Source organism: Dipteris shenzhenensis, chromosome 26, assembly GCF_047967505.1.
Source record: "Dipteris shenzhenensis isolate YYH24624 ecotype China chromosome 26, Dip_SZ_1.0, whole genome shotgun sequence".
NCBI classification, from domain to species: Eukaryota; Viridiplantae; Streptophyta; class Polypodiopsida; order Gleicheniales; family Dipteridaceae; genus Dipteris; species Dipteris shenzhenensis.
The window spans coordinates 2,278,651-2,300,712 of NC_141621.1; the positions used below are offsets into that span (position 1 = coordinate 2,278,651).

Below are 22,062 nucleotides of genomic sequence, written 5' to 3' on the forward strand. Positions count from 1 at the left end.
CTCAAATTTGGCCTAGTAATAGTCATATAAATCAAACTTCCTACTATGCATCTGTACATAGTAGGATCTTCCAGAAGCTCACGTGCATCTGCGCTCAACTTCACATTTTGCTCCAAAGAAACTGAAATAGGCTTGCAGCCTGCATCCCATATGTGGACAGCATGTCCAATCCATACTGCCTCTGTAAGAGCCATATCCCACTTGTGGATCTAATCACCTCAATGCCCAAGAAGTAACCTAGCTCTCCCAAATCCTTCGTCTCAAACTTCTGCTTCAATAGCAATTTCACATGAAGGATATCTTCATCACTATCACCTGTGATGACCAAATCATCAACATAAATGACAAGCAGCATAATGCCTTTCTCTATTTTCTCACATAAAGTGAGAAATCTGAAAGCCAATAGTGTCAAGATACTGTCCTATCTTGTCAGACCATGCTCTAGGTGCTTGTTTCAAGCCATACAAGGCTTTCTTCCACCTGCAAACAAACTCAGGATAAACATCATAAACATAACCTGGTGGCTGCTCCATATAGACCTCTTCTTGCAAATCACCATGCAATAAAGCATTCTTTACATCCATTTGATGTAAAGACCATCCCTTTGATGTAGCCATAGCAATGACTGCTCTTACAGTTGGCATCCTTGCAACTGGACTGAATGTTTCTTCATAATCAATGCCATATGTCTGTGCATACCCCTTGACAACTAATCTTGCCTTGTATCTATTCATAGAACCATCTGCATTGTGCTTCACCATATAAACCTACTTGTAGCCAATTGCATTCTTGTGTTTAGGCAAAGGCACCAATTCCCATGTAGCATTTTCTTCCAAGGCATCCATTTCTTCATCCATGGCTTTCTCCCATTTTTCTTTTCCCATGGCTTGCTCAAAAGAAGTGGTTTCTGTTTCATGTATCACTTTGACCATATAGGCATAGTGAATGGCTGTAAATCCATCATATTTTAGCCTATCCACAGGATACCTAGCTTTGGTAGACCTGTGCAAAATAGCCTCACTACCAGGTGCTCTCAAAACATCCATTGTCTTCTTTACTCCAAGTGTAACAATAGAAGGAATACCCAACTCATCATCAAGGCTTTGTTTAGAGCCACTGGATTCACCATCCACATAAGAGTGACGTGCATTCACATCAAACATGGACTGATCTACTTTCTCTTTTCCTTTTTGTGATACTTGCATACCACTATCTACATTGCTTTGAGGAGATCCTCCTGATCTCAATTTGCCTATCCATGGCGAAGTATGTGAACCATTGCTAGAGGACACTATAGGTCCACTAATATTTTATGATTACTGCTATGAATTCTGTGCAGCATTACCGTTTTGTGCATCTACATCATAAATCACATTTACTGGTTTATGCCAGCTGCTCATCTCATCAAAAACAACATCTCTGCTCATTGTAAACTTACGAGTAATATTTTATGATTACTGCTATGAATTCTGTGCAGCATTACCGTTTTGTGCATCTACATCATCAATCACATTTACTGGTTTATGCCAGCTGCTCATCTCATCAAAAAAAACATCTCTGCTCATTGTAAACTTACGAGTAGAAGGATTATAGCATCTATACTCTTTCTGCTATAGAGAATAACCAATAAAGATGCACTTCTCAGCTTTTGGATCCAACTTGGATCTCAACTCATCTGGCACATGCACATAGGCAATGCAACCAAAAACTTTTAAATGAGAAATATCTGGTTTCCTACCAGTATACCTCTCCTCTGGCGTCATGCCATGTATTGCTCCAGTGGGAATCCTGTTCATTATGTAGATTGCTGTAGCAATTGCTTCAGACCAATAATAATCTGGCAAGTCTTTTTCGTTGAACATGGCACGAGATACCTCTCGAATATGCTTTTTTTTCCTTTTTACAAGTCCATTTTGCTATGGGATATGACTGCATAAATATTGCTGCTTTATGCCATGCTGTTGCAGGAACCTTGCAAACTCATTTAAGAGGTACTCTCCCCCTCCATCTGACCTTAGGCATTTTATTTGCAGGCCTGTTTCTTTTTCAACCATAGCTTTGAAAGCTTTAAAATGCCCAAACACTTCACTTTTCTTTTTCATAAAATACACCCAAGCTTTTCTGCTGTAGTCATCAATAAAAGTGACAAAATAATGACAACCTCCAATAGATGCAGCTTTAGTAGTCCCCACGTCAGAGTGGATTAATTCCAATGGCCTCTTACTCTCTTGAACATGTCTAGGAAATGGTTTCCTTGCTTGTTTTCCAAATTGATAGGATTCACATACCTTATGCATTTCTGCAACCTTGAACTTAGGCAATCCTGCAATAATATTTTGGGCCTGCATTAATGTAAATCGCATACATTAACATGACCAATGCATTTATGCCAGATATCAATATCTACAACTACACTGGTCTCATGTGCAAACATTACTGCACTCAATTCAGGCATGTCAATACACCAAATACTTGATTTTCAATAGAGTCACCCAAGAAACACCATCCACAACTAGAGTTAAATTACCTGTGCACTCTCCCAAAACCACATCGTAGCTCCTTCTCTTACCATTCTCATCATATGGTATTTTAATTATGCTCTGACAAGCACACATTTGAACATCTTCAATAGCATTGTATTTTTAAAAGGAAGACACACATCGATGGCTAGAGAACATAATAGCAACCTCTATAGGCACCCTAGCAAACACCAAGTGACTCAAATCTTTTGACTTGAAACTTTTATTTGTGAAATCACACCACCACGGATTGCATTAGCAGATAGGATACCAATCCTTTTAAGGTCTTCACACACAACCTAGTCTGACTATACCATTCTTAAAAAGGCATGCAATCAAAACTTAGAGCATAGAAACCTAGATAAAACAAGACAAGACATACAAAAGCCCAACAAGAAAACAAAATCATACCATAAAACAAGGGTTATCACGAGTGGAGCTTGATATCTCAACATACTCGTTATTGGTTGGAGCTCCCGCAATCACCTATACCTCTAACCATTAATGGTGCTCAGTTTAAAAAGTTAGACTGCTTCCTTCACCTTCGGGTGAGGTAGCACTTGGTAACCTCACTCCTATTTTAGCCTTAATCGATGCTCCTGTTGGCCTTACCTGAGGGCCAACAATTCACCTTGGCTATCCTTGAACCTAGACCTCATGGTGATGGGCTGGTGAGAATGAGTCATTGTTCAAACGGGATGCTCTAGGGTTGGAACCACGGGGATGTCATGAAGGATGTTAATGTCATTGAGGTGGGGGAGTAGAGTGGTCTGGTGGAACAAAGGGTTCTACTTCATCTATGTGTGGAGACCAGAGAGATGAAGTAGAAGCTATAGGGTTGGGCCAAAATTCTGGTGTTGCTCATGGGAAGGCCATGGATATAATTAATTGATATCTATGGGTGACCTCTCTGGGTTGGTGAGCCAATCTACTATCAACATCTCGGCAAAAATAGGGTCTTCATGTGGATTAGAGATGCCAAGTCCCAATCCAAAATGAGTCGTGTACTTGTGAACAGTTGTGACTCGCTCTTACCATCCACTTAGTCAAATGATCCTTGCATAGATCTCAAATGTTGCGAAACCCCACCTCCTTTGTTTCATGGCTACTTAGTAATTTTTCTAACTCCCTTAAAATTTGCATGTAGTAAGATGGCAGCTCAGGCATAGTAGTCTGGGGGAGTTGATGAATACATGCAAAACAATCAACCATGGCTCAACCTTGAAAATGTTGTGCTGATGCATGGCTCTCTCCTCAACAAATTTATTAAAGGCCTTGATGGCTCGATCAAAAACCAAAATGATAGGTTGGGCTGGCCCATAATGCCTTGATGTAAGGATTATGGGAGAGAAGGATTGAACGTGACCTCCTCAATTTGCCGCCAAGCATGATAACAAATAGCCATCCCTTCCCGGCTTGGTACTCAGTGTAAATTTTTAGATATCAGTATGGCTTTGGGAAGATCCTGTCTTGGGGAAATTGGCTCGGCATCCAAAATCTGCTTGAACGTTTGAATTCCCACATCACAACTATTGTTTGTCAAAAATGAGACTTCCACTCTAGCCTCTGCAAAATCATAGAAATTCTCAATGCCCACATTCTTGGATTCAACTTGGTCCATTGGGTCCACCAAGAGCACTGCCTATATGTAGTCTCGACGGTGACTCATGTGTCGTGGGGATCTTGAAGGAATGCCGATGGAGCCTCGACTCCAAGCTCTCCTTGTGAGAGCAATGCAAATCACAAGCCATTCGCAAGTGTCACTCAAGCAACTCCCTAATGACATGTCTCTTAGGAATGTAAAAATATGATTCACCCTCAAAGTATCCTTGAACATTTAGGAGATCCTTTTAGACCCATGTTTGCTTGGTTGGTAGATGTTCTCTTTGCCATCTTTGTTGGTGAGGTTCTTGTAGAGGTCGAGTGGTGAAAGTAGATGTTGATGCTAATACTTGACTAACAATTAGTGCATCTTGAGGGGGTGATTCATGGCCCAACAATCCTCGGTGACTGTCTTGGAGTTAACTTTTACCAAGCATAGTGGGGCTGCCATCAAGGTGCCAAGAACTACAAAAAACTTGCAAGGCACAATGTAATTGTCCAAGGAAACATTCAACATTAAAGAACCAATAACCTTAACAGGTGTACCCTCTATGGATTGAATTTAGGAGTACCTGGCCGAGATGTTTTTATGTTTCCCAGGAGATGAGGTTATATCTTGTTTGCCAATCTACCACGGCTTGTATTTGGCATGTTGCACCTACTGATGTTAGCTCTACCTAAAGTTGATATGGAGTCATATCTATCTCGTTAGAATCAATAGCATTATCAATTGCAGGTTTAAGTTGATTAGCTAGTACTACTCTTATGGTGTACAAAGGTGTAATGGTAGTAGGTTTATCATTGTCAATGTGCATAAATTGAGTTCCTTTTGTACTTGGCAGATCTATTGTGGCTAGTGTATGCATTAAATTTAGTGAGTCTTCTAACTCAGGTATAGGAGCACACCAAGACTCTTCAAGACCCTTTTCAGTGTCCTATTCCTTATATTCTTTGAGCATCTTTACTGGCACGGACCTATTTGTGGTATCATCAAATAGAATTCTGGACATAGGGTGAGCCTTCCATGTTTGGAGATCAACCCTCATGGCTTGCTGATATTTCCTTATATAAATGTTGTTGGAGCACCAATCATGGACCAATCTTGCCATATGCAATAAAGGTCTCCTTAGTATAGGCTCATACCTAGAGTTGTTTCGGAAATCCATTATAGCAAGGCACACCTGAAAAATGAGACCAAAGTTTTTTATTTTATCATCCTCGAGTACCCCTATGGGATGAGTTGTGCCTCCGTCCTTGTATGGCCAATTGTGCTTGATTGGAAGGATTGGGTGGTGTAGGCAATGTTAGCTACGGCCTTTGTTGATACATGGATAGAGGAATCACCCTAGGATAATGACTTTGGGATGTGTCATGATTTCCCCAACAATGAAAACAATGGGCATGGCCTTGCCCTAAGATGAGGGCACTCCTTAGTGGGATGAATTCCATTGCGTACCCCACACCATATGTTAGCATCCAACGCACAAGGCTCCCTTGAATAATTGTCTTGTTTCAATCAAATAAAGTAATGCTTGATGATTTACACAAAAGACAAAATTTTGCCGAGTAAATAATACATTAGTTTTTGAATGACGTTGAATATCATATCCAAAACTTCTCTCTTGGTGGCATTATAGTTGGACTAGGCATCAATAGCCTACTGGCATAATACACCAAGTAATATAATCAACCATTCGATTGAGCCAAGATAATGCCTAATGCATAACTAGAAGCATCCACATGCACATGGAAAATAGCATCCCACCTTGGTTGCCTCAAAATGGGTGTAGCCATTGCTTGGCTTTTTAAATCATGGAAAACTAGAGAAAACTCAATAGTCCATTCAAATTTGGCATCCTTTTTTGTCAATTGATACAATGGAGCTACAATCTTGGCAAAATCTTTAATAAAGCATCCATAGAAGAAATTGCAGCATACAAAAGGGTGCAATTGAGCTAGATTCTTAGGTTCGAGCATTTTCTATATGACTTGAATCTTACTTGGCTCGATCCATATACCATCTTGGGAAATAACATGACCAAGCAATATGCCCACTCAGACAAAGATTACATTTTTAGCTAGGTTGAGTGAAATACCTGCGTGTCTGCATCTCAGAAATACCTTTTTTTTATCAATGGCAATGAACTCACTGAGATAGTCACAGAAAGTTTCTACCATAAACTTCTAAAAGGTTGACAAAGCATTTCTTAATCCAAAGGGCATCACTCGAGTTGCATAAGCACACCATTATATAATAAAGGCAATTTTAAAATGATTTTCAGAGCTACAATAATCTAATTATAACCATTATTTAACTAGGCAATTTTAACTTCTGGTAATCCATACATACTCAAAATTTACCATTATTTTTAGGCACAACCACAATAGGAAACAACCAATCACTGCGATCAATAACATATAATGCCAGTATGCAAAAAAAAGGATCCAACTCGGCTTTTACCTATTTAACATAGTTGGGATTCATTCTATGCCTTTGTTGTCCAATTGGTTTGACATGTGGCACTAGAGGCATCTTATGTTGACACAACTTAGGAATATCTCCTCATAGATCAGTGTAATTATAGGCAAACACATCTTTATACCTGATAAATAAATCTTTGGTGACCCTTAGCTTTTCTAAGGAAAGATTAGCACTTACCACTACCATTGCAGGTTTTTCTTCTGTTTTGCCTTAAAGTAAGTAAGTTTAAGGCTTATATAAAGGTTCATACCCATTGGATATCATATGCATGTTTGGAATGCATATTAATGAATCCTTGTTTCGTACCATGCGTCATACTTGGGTGTTGAAAAATGCTTGTTGTTTTTCTAGCGTATATGCTTGTCTCTGATGAGTGTGATACTTTGTATAAGTTTTAAACTATGTTAGTGTAAGGCCTCTGTAAATTATCATTCCCAAATGATATCATTTAGTATATGGTTTGAAATGCAAATTTGCTCATTTCTTGTCATGCAAGAGTGTTTTTAACCCTATGTACTTGTTTCTGATGGGTATGATACTTTGTATAAACCTTAAAGTTACTTACTTTAAGGCTTGTGTAGAGTATCAAACCCATTGGATCTCTCAGGTGTGATTTAGAATGTAGATTTTACTTATTTTTTACTATATGAAATTACCCTAAACCCTAAATACTAAACCCTTGCACCTAGAACCTAAATCATTAATCCTAGATTCTACATTCTAAACTCTTCACCTTAGATGCAAAACCCTAAGTCCTAAACCCTAAATTGTAGACCTTACTTTCTAGATTCTAAACTCTTAACCTTAGATACAAAGCTATAAACCCTACATCGTAAATCGTAAACCCTTGCACCTAGACCCTAAATCATTGAACCTAGATTCTACATTCTAAACTATATACCTTAGACGCTAAACCCTAAACCCTAAACCATAAATTGTAAACCATAAACCATAGACCTTACTCTATAGATTCTAAACTCTTTCTTTTAGATACAAAGCTATAAACCCTAAACCCTAGACCCTAGACCTTAAACCCTAAACCCTAGAGCATAAACCCTAAGCCCTAACCCTACATACTAGACCCCACAAACTAGATTCTAAACCTTAGAACCTAGATCTTAGACCCTAAACCATAATCTCTAAACCCAAAATACAAGCAACAATTTACAAATTTTGATGATTTGTGCAATAGGTTTGGGGCGCACCCCCAACCTATTGCATGTGCAACAAGTTGGGGGTACACACAAGTTGGTGCATGTGCAATAGGTTCAGGGGTACAACCCTACCTTGTTGCACAAATCGTCAAAATTTTGGTGATTTGTGCAATAGGTTGGGAATGCACTCCCCAACCTGTCGCATGTGCAACAGCTTGTGTGTACCCCTAACCTATTGCACATGCAACAGGTTGTACCCCCTAACCTATTGTACATGCAATAGGTTGTGCCTCCTAACCTATTGCACAAATCACCAAATTTTGATGATTGATGCAACAGGTAAGGGCTGTACCCCCAACCTGTTGCACAAATCAGCAAAATTTGGTGATTTGTGCAATAGGTTGGGGTTGCAGCCACCAACATGTTGCACATGCAATAGGTTGTGTGTACCCCCAACCTGATGCACATGCAACATGTTGGTGGGTGCAACCCTAACCTATTCTACAAATCACCAAATTTTGATGATTTATGCAACAGGTAAGGGTTGTACCTCCATCCTGTTGCACATAAAATAGGTTGTGTATGTACCCCCAACCTATTGCACATGTGATAGGTTGGGGGTGTGCCCCAAACCTATTGCACAAATGACCAAAATTTGTAAAAAGAAGATTTTCCCTATCACTCTTCAAAATTTTTGCAAAGCTTTGATAGGACAAGAAATCCATATGAGCATGTGGCACAATATCACCAACATCTCATTTATGCTGAGGGAGTTTCCAATGTGCACACTAAGGTGCAGGGGTTTGGGTTAACATTGGAAGGTAGGGCTTTGAAGCCATATGTGATGTATGACTTTGAGGTGCTTATAGAATGCTTAATCAAAGCTCTTTCAAAGATAAAAATTAACCATAACACGGTCACGAAAATTTAGAAACCCCAACCTGTTGCACATGCAACAGGTTGTACCCCCTAACCTATTGTACATGTAATAGGTTGTACCCCCTAACCTTTTGTACACGCAACATGTTGTACCCTCTAACCTGTTGCATGAATCACCAATTTTTTATGATTTATGCAATAGGTAAGGGTTGTACCCCCAACCTGTTGCACAAATCAGCAAAATTTGCTGATTTGTGCAATAGGTTGGGATTGCATCCACCAACATGTTGCACATGAAACAAGGTGTGTGTACCCCCAACCTGATGCACATGCAACAAGTTGGTGGGTGAAACCTTAACCTATTGCACAAATCACCAAATTTTGATGATTTATGCAACAGGGAAGGGTTGTACCCCCGTCCTGCTACACATAGAATAGGTTGTACATACCCCCAACCTATTGCACATGCAACAAGTCTTGTGTAGCCCCAACCTATTGCACATGCAACAAGTTTTGTGTACCCCCAACCTATTGCACGTGCAATAGGTTGGGGATGCGCCCCAAACCTGTTGCACAAATCATCAATATTTGTAAGAAGAAGATTTGCCCTACAACTCTTCCAATTTTTTGCAAAGCTTTGATGGGACAATAAATCCCCATGAGCATGTGGCACAATCACCAACATCTCATTTATGCTGAGGAAATTTCCAATGTGCACAATAAGGTGCAGGGGTTTGGGTTGACATTGGAAGGTAGGGCTTTGTCATGGTTCTAGATGTTGAAGCCATCTGTGATGTATGACTTTGAGGTGCTTATAAAACACTTAATCAAAGCTCTTTTAAAGACAAGAATTAAGCATAACACGGTCACCAAAATCTGGAACTCTAAGCAAAAGGATGGTAAGATAGTCTGTATACGCATTGACATGCTGAAATAACATATTGCCTATGCCCCAAGTCTAAAACACCTAGTAAAGAGAGACTAATCTCTTTTTTCCTTGAAGGGTTGAGTAAATGACAACTCTACATGCACCTGTTTACAAAGAACCATTTTTATTTTGTGAGTGTTTCTTTGAAGTGCACTTCAAAATCTAGACAACAAATGCGACCATTTGCACTTCGGTGCCAAAGAAGGATCAACAGCTTTATTAAACACTCATTACAATGTAAAGGCTTATCGTAAAACATTGTCAATATGATAGTGAGAAGACTAAGGCAAAATTCAAGGATGATGATCAACAATTCTATCCCTACTAGACTATGCAGCCACTAAGAGATGCCCCATCAGAACTTCTTAAGTGGTGTGGTCATGCAGACATACTAACCATGATTACAACATCTCATCATTGTTGCTCGTGCTACATACAATGATGGCTATGATACCCCCTCTAGCTATATAAACACAGATTAATGATTAGAATGATGTAAGCAAAGTTGCTGAATTGGAGCCATGCCTTTTCAACCATGTATATTTCTCCAAGTGCTTGTAGCAAGCAACAACAACAATGCTAACCCCTTAATCATCAATTAAGTCCAGCAACATCGCAACATCATGACCAACTCTTTTATAAAAAATCAGAAGTTTACCTTTAGATGAGTCCACCTACTTGCATTTTCACTTGATCCACCTAATGGTCATGCAATATATGAATCTAGGTGAGATTGGTTTTTGTGTGAGAATAGGGAATGATCCCAAAATTGGATAGGGCACATGATCCATTATTGTGGTGGACAGGAAACACAATAAGGCAATAGGGCAATTGATTTTGCATCATCAGCTCACAATCACTAATGGGCGAAGGAACCACAAATTGTTTGGACTGGGAATGATGAGGTTACAACATACACACATTTCCTTTGGATTATGATACATAATTTCCACTGGGATAGCATTGACTCCATCGAGTTAGAGTTGACCATCTGGGATAGCGTTGACTTCATGGGGTTAACCTTCTAACACTCTGACATCATTTGACATAGCTTGACAATCTAATATCTGGCAAAATCTTTGACAACTAGCATAATTAATGACCAAATCTTGTCTAAAATAGGGGTTAGCCCACACACATCAGACTACTAACCCAGTGGGGCAGACACATAGCTTTACTAACCCCACATATACTGGGGTAAAAACCTTGTGCATAATGGGATAACATCCTAGCGGACATCTGGATACTAAGCCAATGCACACCAGGAGAGTAAGCCAATGCACAGGATGGGTTAGCAGGTTGATTAGTAGTGAGAACTCCATAGGCAAAATCATCTCAAGAGCACCTACCCTGAGATACCTAAGTGCTATTGATATCTGGAAAAGTCCTGAGAGCTAGAAGCTAGAACTAGAAGGCAGTGCCTCCAATAACTTGATATTGAGCAAAGGGACCACTCTAGTGTCAATATCATCTAGAATCTCAGTCTCGAGCTCATACTCTGTACACAACCCTTTACAAGGTGATAGTTCAAGTTTAGAATATTCAGTGAGCTTCGGTGCCAAAATGGGGGAGAACTGAAATCATAGAGCTGATATGGCTCCTAAATCCAACTGAATTAGACCCCAATCCCCCAAACCCTTAACCACAACCTTGCTATGCCTGAGGGAGCCATTCTCCAATTTTATGGGACAGTTCAGCTCGTTTGTGACTTAGTCAACCCCTTCGCAAGGCAAACTAGAATAATTGAAGAGTAGCAAGATCCTCTACCAACTTCTACATTAGATAATGCTCAAAGTAATCTGGCCACGTGCGTGCCTCGACTATGGAACCTACAGGGTCTCATGCTCAATTCTATGAGGGTGAGCCATCCTTACCAAAACCTCTAAGCCTTGGTACCTTTGGGTATCCAAGTTTTGGCCACCGGGTCCTGAAGCATAGGGAGATGAGTAGAGGGCTTTGGGGGAAATACCCTTCCACACACAACGGCCTTGTGTCCCAATCTATACTCAATTTGAGTAGGATCCCTATAGAGCACTCCTTTCCCTATGGTTGCACCATGGTGACCAGTGCCTAATGTAGCAATGCCTATGCCTAGGCCTATACCGGTGTGGCCCATACAACTGCACTTGTGTTGGCTCTAGGTCCTATTACGCTAGGACTAATGAACACAATACCTACTCGGCCTATAACTTTCTATAACCCACCCCAACGACCACCCAATTATGGTACCATGCTAGCCCCCTCAAGCACCTTTGCCTGCACCATAGATGGTACTAACATATGAGGCCATGAGGATCCTAGTGCAAGCACTAGGAAGAAGCCATGCTACAAGTTGTTATGGGGAGAGATACTAATGCTTCAGGAATCTATCTAGTCACCATCTCCAAACTCATAACTAAATTCTTAGGAGAGGGACATCCAATGTCCCATGTTTCAAGCAGATTTGTGAGACCTTTGGGGACATGGGTGACTTGGAAAAAGTAATGCATTTGGGTTGAGCCTAGATGGTAAGGCAGGCCACTGGTATAGGGCTCTAAGCATGGAAGAGAAAATCAACTGAGAGATGCTGAGAAAAGCACTCAGAGTGGGATTCGGCCCCATTGGTCCAGATGGAGCCCTATTAACTAGTTGTATGAGGTCAAGCAAAAGGAGCATGAGACCCTGTGGGAATATATCTCAAGGATTAAACACTTGAATTCTTGCTACGAGCCTCATGTGAAGGATACGATGAATGCTTATTGCCATGCTTCCTGATTGGGTCCAACCCTCTACGTCTTTGAGGAGCCACTATTGGTGAGACAAAAACCCTCCCAAGAACCACGTGATATTGCGAAGTTAGCAATCTTCACAGAGGTCAAGATGCCAATTGCATTCTTACTGTGAGGGAATCCCACCCTTTGGAGAGACCTCTCAAACTATATGAGTGGACAAATCCTGGCACAAGAGTCTACTAGCTCAGAAGAAAACCAACTGCAAGAAGAGGGCCGGTACCCACCTAAGGCTCCCATCAATAAATTAGGCCAATACTTTGAAGGTGATGACACCAATGCAGCTATTCCCATAACCTACCAGAACCAAAAGGTTGAAGCCATCCTGGATGGGGGAGAAGGCATAAGTGTATGCACCAAAGAATGTTTGGAAAAGCTTGAGCGAACCCAGCTTGTAGTGAAGCTAGCCGACGGCAAAGCTACCAAATCACACAAGGGTACAAGGGGGTTTCTTGTGGTCGTATCTTGGCCATATTTTTTTGTGATGTTCCACATGTGTCTACCTCATTTTTAGAGGCAGGTTCTTGTGTTCCTACTGTGTCCTTTGCCATAGTGACATGGGGGGTTGTGTGGCACCAATAGGAGGCAACAAAAGGCTATAGGAAGAGGCAAAGGTCCAACGGCTTAGGGAAGAAGAAGCGGCTTAGGGTAGAGGCCCAATGGCTTAGGGAAGAAGAAGCAGCCTAGAAGCAACTCCAGGACCTATTTTGGCAGCCATTAATGGTACTAAAACTAGCTTCCCCCTTTACTATTTTTGATTAGTTTTAGCCCACTAACTAAGTTTCTCCTCCACCAAATAGCTTGGTCGTTACTAAGCTACCACAATGGTTATGTAAGTTTCTTAATTTGACCTTATTGTAGTGGCACAATCCAATTTTTTGTCCATTCAGATAGGGACCCGTCGTGCATAATTTAACTAAAAATGTTGCATGTCCACAAAGCTATTATCCTTCTTGCCCATCTAAGTATCTCAACAAGGTATCGAGAGCATGGCAAGGTGCCATCATTTTGAAGCCCTACAAAGACGATGAACATAATGGCAACTTTATCATCAAAGCTTAGCACGTGTTCACACACTGGCTGTAGGCAAAATACCTCTAAATACATCTTGCATGCAAAGATATATCTGAGTAGAATTGAAGTAAAGAAGATGATTATAACCGAGAAGACAAAGACTCAAATTCTGAATAGTATTACGAGCTCATCCCTACTGGGCTTGTTGCTCAATACAAAATGATGATCATGGATGATTTTTTCAACTTAGTTTCGTTAAGAAGAGAAACTTTTATATTGGTGTTGAAAGTTTGTATGCCCTAATAAAAATAAATGTTTGAAATATTCGCCAAGATTTAAAACTTTTATGCAAAAACATTTAAAGTTTCACCAGGATTTACATTTTTTCCTTCAAAATTCAAAATAAAATAAATCAAGAAGTACTACCTTCTACCAATATTGTGAAACTAAAAAAATGAGCTTGAAAACTTTCGCCAAGATTTTATATTAATATATAAGCATAGCTTCGATAAAAACATCCTTGATGATGATGGCCACAAAGGCACACAATTTAGGTTGCCACAAAGGCTTACAACACACACCTATCATCTTCTTTATTATACTTACGTATCCGTCAGACTGGTCATAGATAATAGCCGCTCCACCGAGATCACTAGCTCCTCCAATGAGAGAGCTATGCCAGCAAGTAGAGAAGCCTCCAATCACCTCCTGGCTCATGCTCACGGTCACTAGCTCCCAACTCTCATGGAGGCTACCCGTGAGAATAGGAGGGGAAGAAGATGTCGCCTCAGAGAGCCGCCCCAGAAGAACTACATAGATAATCACCATGCAATAGTGCCAAGTGTCCTACTATTGCCACCCACTCTAAACCTTAATCACCCATTGCTCTCACAATGAGGATGGATTCCTATTGGAATTTTCTCTGCATCATGCGATCTTTCTTTCGGTTTCTTTTCTCCACTCGAAACAATACTCCACAACCCTTTCTGCATAAACAGTAAACGAGTTGCCAACTGCCATGACACAAAATTCGTGCCATCAAAGGTGACTAGAATCCCTCCATGTTTGTCTTTTTTTTAAGAATCCATGTTCACCACCTCTAAGGATTTAGTAGAACCCTAAAGCAAGCCTCTGCAAGTGCTTGCAAAGAGCTTCAACTATGCCATGTACTTCTTCATCGCTTCACAATCCTAGATATTGACCACCACAATACCGAAGATCGAGACATGCAAGCACCACAAGATTATTACGCCATAGCTCTAATACCACTGTAGGCAAAATACCTCTAAATACGTCTTGCATGCAAAGATATATCTGAGTAGAACTGAATTAAAGAAGATGATTATAACCGAGAAGACAAAGACTCAAATTCTGAATAGTATTACGAGCTCATCCCTACTGGGCTTGTTGCTCAATACAAAATGATGATGGCCACAAAGGCACACAATCTAGGTTGCCACAAAGGCTTACAACACACACCTATCATCTTCTTTATTATACTTACGTATCCGTCAGAGTGGTCGTAGATAATAGCCGCCCCATCAAGATCACCAGGTCCTCCAAGGAGAGAGCTATGCCAGCAAGTAGAGAAGCCTCCAATCGCCTGTTGGCTCACACTCATGGTCACTAGCTTCTGACTCTCATGGAGGCCACCCATGAGAATAGAAGGGAAAGAAGATGTCTCCTCAGAGAGCCGCCCTAGAAGAACTACATAGATAATCACCATGCAATAGTGCCAAGTGTCCTACTATTGCCACCCACTCTAAACCTTAATCACCCATTGCTCTCACAATGAGCATGAATTCCTAACACTGACCTCTCATGAAGTGAGTTTGCATGCATAAATTTGCATCTACGTAAGAATGATGCATCCTATGTCTTCCCATGTTTGTCCCTGTGTATCTCTCCTAAAACTTCCATATCACTAGCAAGCTCCTTCATCAGTCTAATCTCTACCTTTTAATTCCCTCTCTTCTTTTGGAAGAGGGTTCTCATCACCTTGCCTTGCCAATTCTTTGAATGTCTTTGACCTTCTGTGTTACTGGCACACACTCCCCATCAGAACCACTTATTGCATGGGAAAGCTCCTCTACATGGCTTTGTATCATGTTGAAGTGAAACATTATTCATCCCGGCCTTTTTATGTCTACAAAATATGCCACTTCTTTTAGAGACGGCTGATTGCTTGGCCATAGAGGTAGCTAGGTCACATTGGATTGAGAGATCATCAAGGGCCTACGGTTTGCTTGTGGGATTTGTTTGCTAATGTAGAGCTACCTAATTTACCTTGGGGGGGGGGGGGAGAGAGAGAGAGAGAGAGAGAGAGAGAGAGAAGGGGGGGGGTTGGGGTTGAATAGATTCATGGTGTAATTCATGTGACTTCTTTTAGCAACATGTTTCAAATTTGATTTCTATGAAGGGTTCAATAAAGGAAGATTTGATGGTGGGGTATCTTGTAAAGGGACTTTCAAGCTTTTTTGAAAGAGAATAGGTAGATTTTAAAACTTGCAATAAATCAAGGTGTGCCAAGAGATGTATGTAATTGAATGGGAAAGAGAGCTGTTGGGGGTATAATGAAGGATGAATTCAAATTGGAAACGCATTGCACATGTTTGCTTGTGTGTGAGGGAACAATGGTTCCCACTTGAGGCCCACTTGAGGGAGTAAAGGAAAGCACCCTTGAGCATAAAAGCATTAGGATTAAACACAATCGAGAAAAAGTGGAAGGTTGCTTTTCTTGAATGGGTTAAGGGTAACTGTATTTGGTTAAAGCAATTAGATCAAGTAAATAACCTTTTTGAGAGATCATAATGGACCTTTCCATGGTCTCACTTGTTGCAAAGAGGGGTTTGAATGATAATTGATTTAGAGAGGCACCAAGGGGGAGGTCATGCATGACAACTTAAGCTCGCTACTCTTATAGAGTGTGGAGCTCGCCTCTAATGAAGACTTTGCTTTGGCTTGTTGGTGCCAAAGTCGTTGCTATAGGAGTAGTTTTGAAGGAAGAATGAACTAAGACGATCTCATCCAAAACAAGAGGCTAGTGTGATTCTGATGTGCTTTGCATGTGTGGACCTCGAGGCATAGTTGAGCCCTAGGAGGAGAGCAAGTAGCCAGGATTTCAACGCTACCAATGGGAAGGAATGCTTAGAAAACCGACAAATTGTGATGTTTGTGGACAAAGTTTGACTTTGCCATCATGGTAAGGATGGACTGTGAGGCTGTGCACATGCAACCATTTGTGCGCTGCTAGAGGTGTTGCAAGCTGGGCCACATGCTTGATTGGGAGGGTGCATTTATGCACCCGTAGGTGCTCGGTTTCACACCTCTCATTCTTGAGAGGTGCCAATTCGGGCACTGTGCCACCCAGCTTTCATAGGCACCGGCTGGTCAAGGTCACCCATGAAGACACGGTAGAGGGGAGGCAGAGGGGGTGCTAAACATGTACAGTCGAGTAGCCAGCCTCTGGTGAACCTCATCGTCGCAGTATGCATAGGAGGCGTCCATTTCGAGGCGCCCGAGTGTGCAACTAGGGCGGAGTGGCATTGGGAAGAGCCTCTAAAATGCATGTTGTTTTTTGGAATTGAAAGGGGGTCCTGGAGGGACCAATTAAAGGAGGGGTGTGTCGGGGGCAGGTGCTATTAAAGTTAAACGGATTTTGTCCGAGGATGAAGTGCCACGGCATGGGGGTGTGCCACGTCATGGGGTGGGGGTGGCCATGCAATGCATACATGTATGGGGTAGCATTCAAACTTTTCCCTCTCTCCTTCTTCGTCGTCTTTCTTCTTCTTCTTCTTCTTCTTCTTCTTCTTATCGCCATAGCCGTCGCCATAGCCTCAGCCTCAGCCTCAGCCTCAGAGCTCATTCAGCTCTCCCCCTCTCCCCAGCTCCCCCATTTCCCTTCCCACTTCCTTTTCCTTCCCCCTCTCCTACCCCTCGCACATTTCACCTCCGCACATTCACCCATTTCCATTCCCCTGCTCTTCGTTTCCGTGCTCGCTTGCTTTCCGATCCCCTCACGCTGCAGATCGTCCACAGAACGATGCAGAGCGCTCCATCGAGGTCGTAGTTGCGGAGAGGCACCGTGGGGAGAGAATCAGAAGAACGAGTGTTGAGAGTAACGCGACCAAGATGCAGAGGAGCTAATTGTATGCGGCGCCGAATTGACTGAACCATCCCGGCATTGCGCAGTGTTCTAGCAATGCTCGTTTTGGTGAATGCTTTCATTCGTCCAAGAAATCGACTCTGGGCTATATGAAAGAAAATGAGCCCCCATTTGCCACCGTCTCTGCTGCAGCTGCTTCGTCCGACGTCTCCCGATAGCAGCAATAAGTCCACCAGCGACCGCCATTTTGTCACTTGGACGGATGAGGTATGTTCAACCGTCTGAAAGGCAAGCAATTCATCGACCTATGTTATTTCAAAGCAAATTAGATAATAACTCATGTTTTCAAGATCAAGCGAGTGCCCTATCGGCATCGTCAAGCTTCGAAATTCTCTGTGCTGGTCCTGCAAACATCGCTCCAATCCACAGATACGAACTTTTCAAACAATAAGAATGCGATGGGATCATTTGAAAAATACAGATAGCTAATGCTGAGGTTCACATTGGTGCAGGAGGATGAAATTTTGAGACAGGCTGTCAGGACGCATGGAATAGATAAGTAAGCATCTATACTTCATGGGTTCTAGATCTCGTGCTCCTGCCAATCCGCTGGCGCTTGCTTGTGGGTCAGTTTTCTCTAAATCGTTGCGTTCCATATCATGCAGATGGTCTGCAATTGCTGCCTTATTTCGTAGCAAGACCAGTCGACAATGCAGACGCCGGTAAATCTTCGATTACATCTAGTGCCTCATTAATCAAGTATTTTCTCTGCAGAATCAAAGTTTGATCCTACTTTCCCTTTCCTGATATAGGTGGCACACCTACTTGAGCACTGATTGTAAAAAAGGAGGCTGGTCACCAGAGGAAGACCAGCTTTTGCTAGAGGTTGTTCTAAACGAAATTTCGTCAAAACTGTTACTTGTGAAGTAATAATTTACTGGTTTCAGTGTTTAAGTTGTACGTTCATGAGAGAGTGCTTTACCTGCTTTTAAATGTCAGGCGCATCGCAAGTACGGAAATCGTTGGACTGAAATTGCTAAAGTCGTGCCTGGAAGGTATAATGCTCTACTGAAAATGCAGATCTAAGTATTAATGCCAAAGATGGATGAATTAGATGACCATGAAAAGAACAACTGCTAAATTTCTATCTTGGATTAACAGAACCGACAATGCAGTCAAAAACCGCTTTTGTGCTCTTGGTAAGAAGCAAGCAAGGGAAATAGACATATCGTCCAGTCAAAGCAGTGGGGAGGTGAGTACTGAAGAAGGAAAGGCACTACAGAAGCGGAGAGTGCTGCAGCAGAACTGTAACATCACCAATAAGAGGATCAGGTATGGAAGCTTTATGAGGCCGGTGTATGTTTTTCAGGGGTGTGTTGTGCACAATTGCCTCACTGCTTTGACCATTTTGCTGATAGGGGAGATTATATCCAGCCACGACCTCAAAATACAATGGTTCAAAAGACACAGCATCATATTCAAATTAAGAAGTCTCTGCCAACTTGGACAATAGATCAAAGTTTGGCACACAGGGCACATCCAGTAAGGTGTGTGCCTCTGGTACAAACTGAAAAGCCAGTCAAAGCGGTCCCTTATCAAATTCACAAGCATGTCCACGATTCAAGAGGCTTGAAATGTCCAGAAATCTCAAAGCTTGCTGATCCGGTACCCATTCACAGTTCTACGTTAAGCCAAGGTTTGTTGGATCCGATCTAGTTCTCCAAGAGTAAGCGTGCCTCTGCAAAACGCTTATTTAGTTTCTTCGGGCCGTAGTGCTAAATTTGAATCTGCTGACAGGCTCTGGCACTCTTCAAGAACCTAGCTCATTTTCTGAGAATATTTCACCACCAAGGCTAGCAGCTCTCACTCAAAATGCTGCGCTCTTAGATTCACTTGTTGAAAGGCGAGATGCTAGGCTAAAGGTTTGGGGTGGTAAAGATACTTGGAAGGTACTCATTTATCTGGAATCCCCCCATTGAAATAATTGTTCTTTAAAGCTTAAAAAAAAAAAGGTGTGTGGGGTTCCCCTAGGTTTAGGCTCATTGTTTGTTACATGCTTTTAGAAATCTCGATGTTTCCTGAAGATCCCATATATTGATTAAATCAGAGAAAAAAACAAGAATGAGCTGCACGAATCCGATTTTGGCGTTCATACATGAGCTTTCAAATGACTGTGTGAACGCTGCTTATTTTGTGGCACTAGAAGCTCGTCATATTTGGAATACTGTCCATCTGTGTAGCAAGAAAAGGGGCTGTGATTGTAAAATTCTGTTTACTTTAAAGTAAGGCCTGTTTCACCTTTTAGATATCATGACCTGTATACACACCCTTGAGACCACTTTTCTTCCTTGACATCTTAGATTTAACACATTCCAGCATAATTGGCCAGTCAGCACGTTAAAATGCATCCCCCATTTTAATTTTGGGGAAAAATGTACAGGCTTTATCGTTGTGAAAATCATATTGATAGTCTTTGATTTGTTGGTCTGTTTGAGTAGTCCTTCGATTGGTTCGCCGTGCAAGATGGAGACAAGATTTTGCAAGCAGCGAGCTATGCAGCTTCTCAATCTCTTCTAAATCTGAGTGAAGTCAAAGAAACGTTCAATCAGGGCAAGGAGAATTATACAGAGCTGACTCAACTTCTTCTGGGAAGGTGAGAAAACATTTATATTAAACGAGCTCCTGCTGAAACTTATTGAAATTGGTCTGGGTCTGACTGTTTGCTTGGTTTACAGCCAATTTTACATTCCAGCAGGGCAAGAACCAGAACAACTCAAAAAGCACCACGATTTCAGCTCCTTTACCCCAGCTGTCCAGAATGAAGGCTTTTGGTCAGGAAACGAGGGCTTAGATTGTGGCTCTTCAAGCAATACTGGCAACATCCCGGCTGAGGAATTTTCACCTATTCAGAGTGATTCTTTTTCGTCAGTTCAATTGGAGCAGTCAATGCCTTGCGTACAAAACAAAGCAGTGCTGTTGGAAACAGGAGAAGCAGGGTTCAGTTCCGCAGAAGCCCAAGGTGCCAAATGCCTTGTCTTGCCTGTATGTCAGGTTTCCAATTTAAATGTGATTCATAATGTTTATTGACTCCTATTACTCCTGGATCCTGCAGGTATAAGGACTGAGCAGAGCAAGGAAATTGAATCACCCTTACCAAGCTCCTCGTTTGATGATGTTTCATCACCGATAAACTTCCCGCTTGATTCTCATTTCTTGACTGATACACCAAGCCCAGAGTTCTCAGACAGTGTAAGCTCACAGTTTAAGAAGTCTCATCATGTCTCCATTTCTCTCTGTGTTTCTCGTGCTCTCGCATGTCTACTTGGTGCATTTGCATGTGCATGTGCATGTTCATCTACATATGTGAATGAGGATGGGCGACTATCACAAAATTTAGACTTTTCTTTCCATTTGGCTTGTACATGCTGGTAATCCATCTATTTTAAGTAAGACTTGACTTTCCTGCAGGAAAAACAATTTCTGCTAAGTGCACTTGATTCAAACTATCAGGATTCGTTCCTGGATTCACCTTTCCTGGGCAACAAGATCTGGGCTTTCTCAAATTGCTGCAGCTGACTAACCCTTGCAGTAGTCAACGCTGCTTTGGGTTTGCAAAAGGCGGAGATATTGTACAGCGTACAAGCATTGTATCTTAGAGTGATTTTTATTGATAAATTTTATATAGACTTAGACACTTATTCATTAAACAGCACTTCGAAATAATGTGAGCACACGATAGAATAGTTATACACGAATGTGTAGTATAGATTCACAGTAACTTGTAGTATATATTCACAGGATAATAAAGGCAGTTCATGATTGTAACAGCCACAAATTTATAATGTGGCAGGCATATAGTGAGAATATAGGCTGTCAATAATGACTCTAGCAGTCATCCGTCTTGGCCCTTGATGGTGTATGTATGAGATTTTCAGACAATCCTTTAAAGTATGTCAAAATTTTGATCAGGAAGAGTTCAAATGGACCTTTACCCAACGTTCCTGAGGATGTAATGGTAGCTACTCCCTGTTCTGAATGGAGTGGGTTGGTATCTTGTGAATGCCTATCACACATGTTGCCATGATTATGAACTTCGCATTGGATTTATTTTATTAAAAAAGGAAGAAAATTTGCATTGGTTTTTTTGTTGCCTGATGTCACCGCGAGGGCCCGAGTGCTAGAACCAGTGCACTATGGTTTGAACCTGTTGCGCAAACTTTGCTTCTATGTAGTGCCAGCTGTTTGTTTGACATCATTCAAAGTTCTAGCTTGTGGAAATAGGTGATTCCCTCAAGCACAACGAGGGCACCTATGCTCTTTCAGATGAACTCTACTTCACCATTACTTTGCAATCTAAGAAGGTCTTGAAGGCCCTTCAGTTGAAATTTTAGATGCAGACTAGCATAAGCATCAGTAGACGACAGTGGACTTGTCACTCGAAGTCTAAGAACACGTACATCTGAAAATGTGACACATATATCATGTTTCTAAAGATTGGTCCACCTCTGGTCAAGCCTAAAGACTATAATGAAGGTGGAAGAAAAATTGAAAACTAGAACAGATACCCAAACGGGAAGGGCAACTGTCTGCTCTCAATCCTCCTAGAAAAGC

General features: G+C 41.5%; 1 protein-coding gene across 1 annotated transcript; it reads left to right on the forward strand.

Annotated features, from left to right (window-relative positions):
* The first annotated feature begins 17,190 nt into the window (after positions 1–17,190).
* On the forward strand, positions 17,191–21,374 carry LOC147884527 (uncharacterized). The gene is made up of 12 exons (XM_087397828.1): positions 17,191–17,718; positions 17,964–18,010; positions 18,117–18,173; positions 18,264–18,336; positions 18,451–18,506; positions 18,613–18,783; positions 18,870–19,147; positions 19,249–19,400; positions 19,950–20,104; positions 20,187–20,470; positions 20,564–20,700; positions 20,920–21,374. Exons 1-12 carry the CDS (start codon positions 17,611–17,613, stop codon positions 21,025–21,027), a joined length of 1,626 nt encoding a protein of 541 aa, XP_087253954.1. The 5' UTR covers positions 17,191–17,610; the 3' UTR covers positions 21,028–21,374.
* Positions 21,375–22,062: the final 688 nt, after the last annotated feature.

Coding starts and splice junctions, on each gene's coding strand:
- LOC147884527 (XM_087397828.1), top strand. CDS start 17,611: ATGAGCCCCCATTTGCCACCGTCTCTGCTGCAGCTGCTTCGTCCGACG. Junction 17,719..17,963: donor TTGTCACTTGGACGGATGAG/GTATGTTCAACC, acceptor ACATTGGTGCAG/GAGGATGAAATTTTGAGACA. Junction 20,471..20,563: donor CAGTTCCGCAGAAGCCCAAG/GTGCCAAATGCC, acceptor TGGATCCTGCAG/GTATAAGGACTGAGCAGAGC.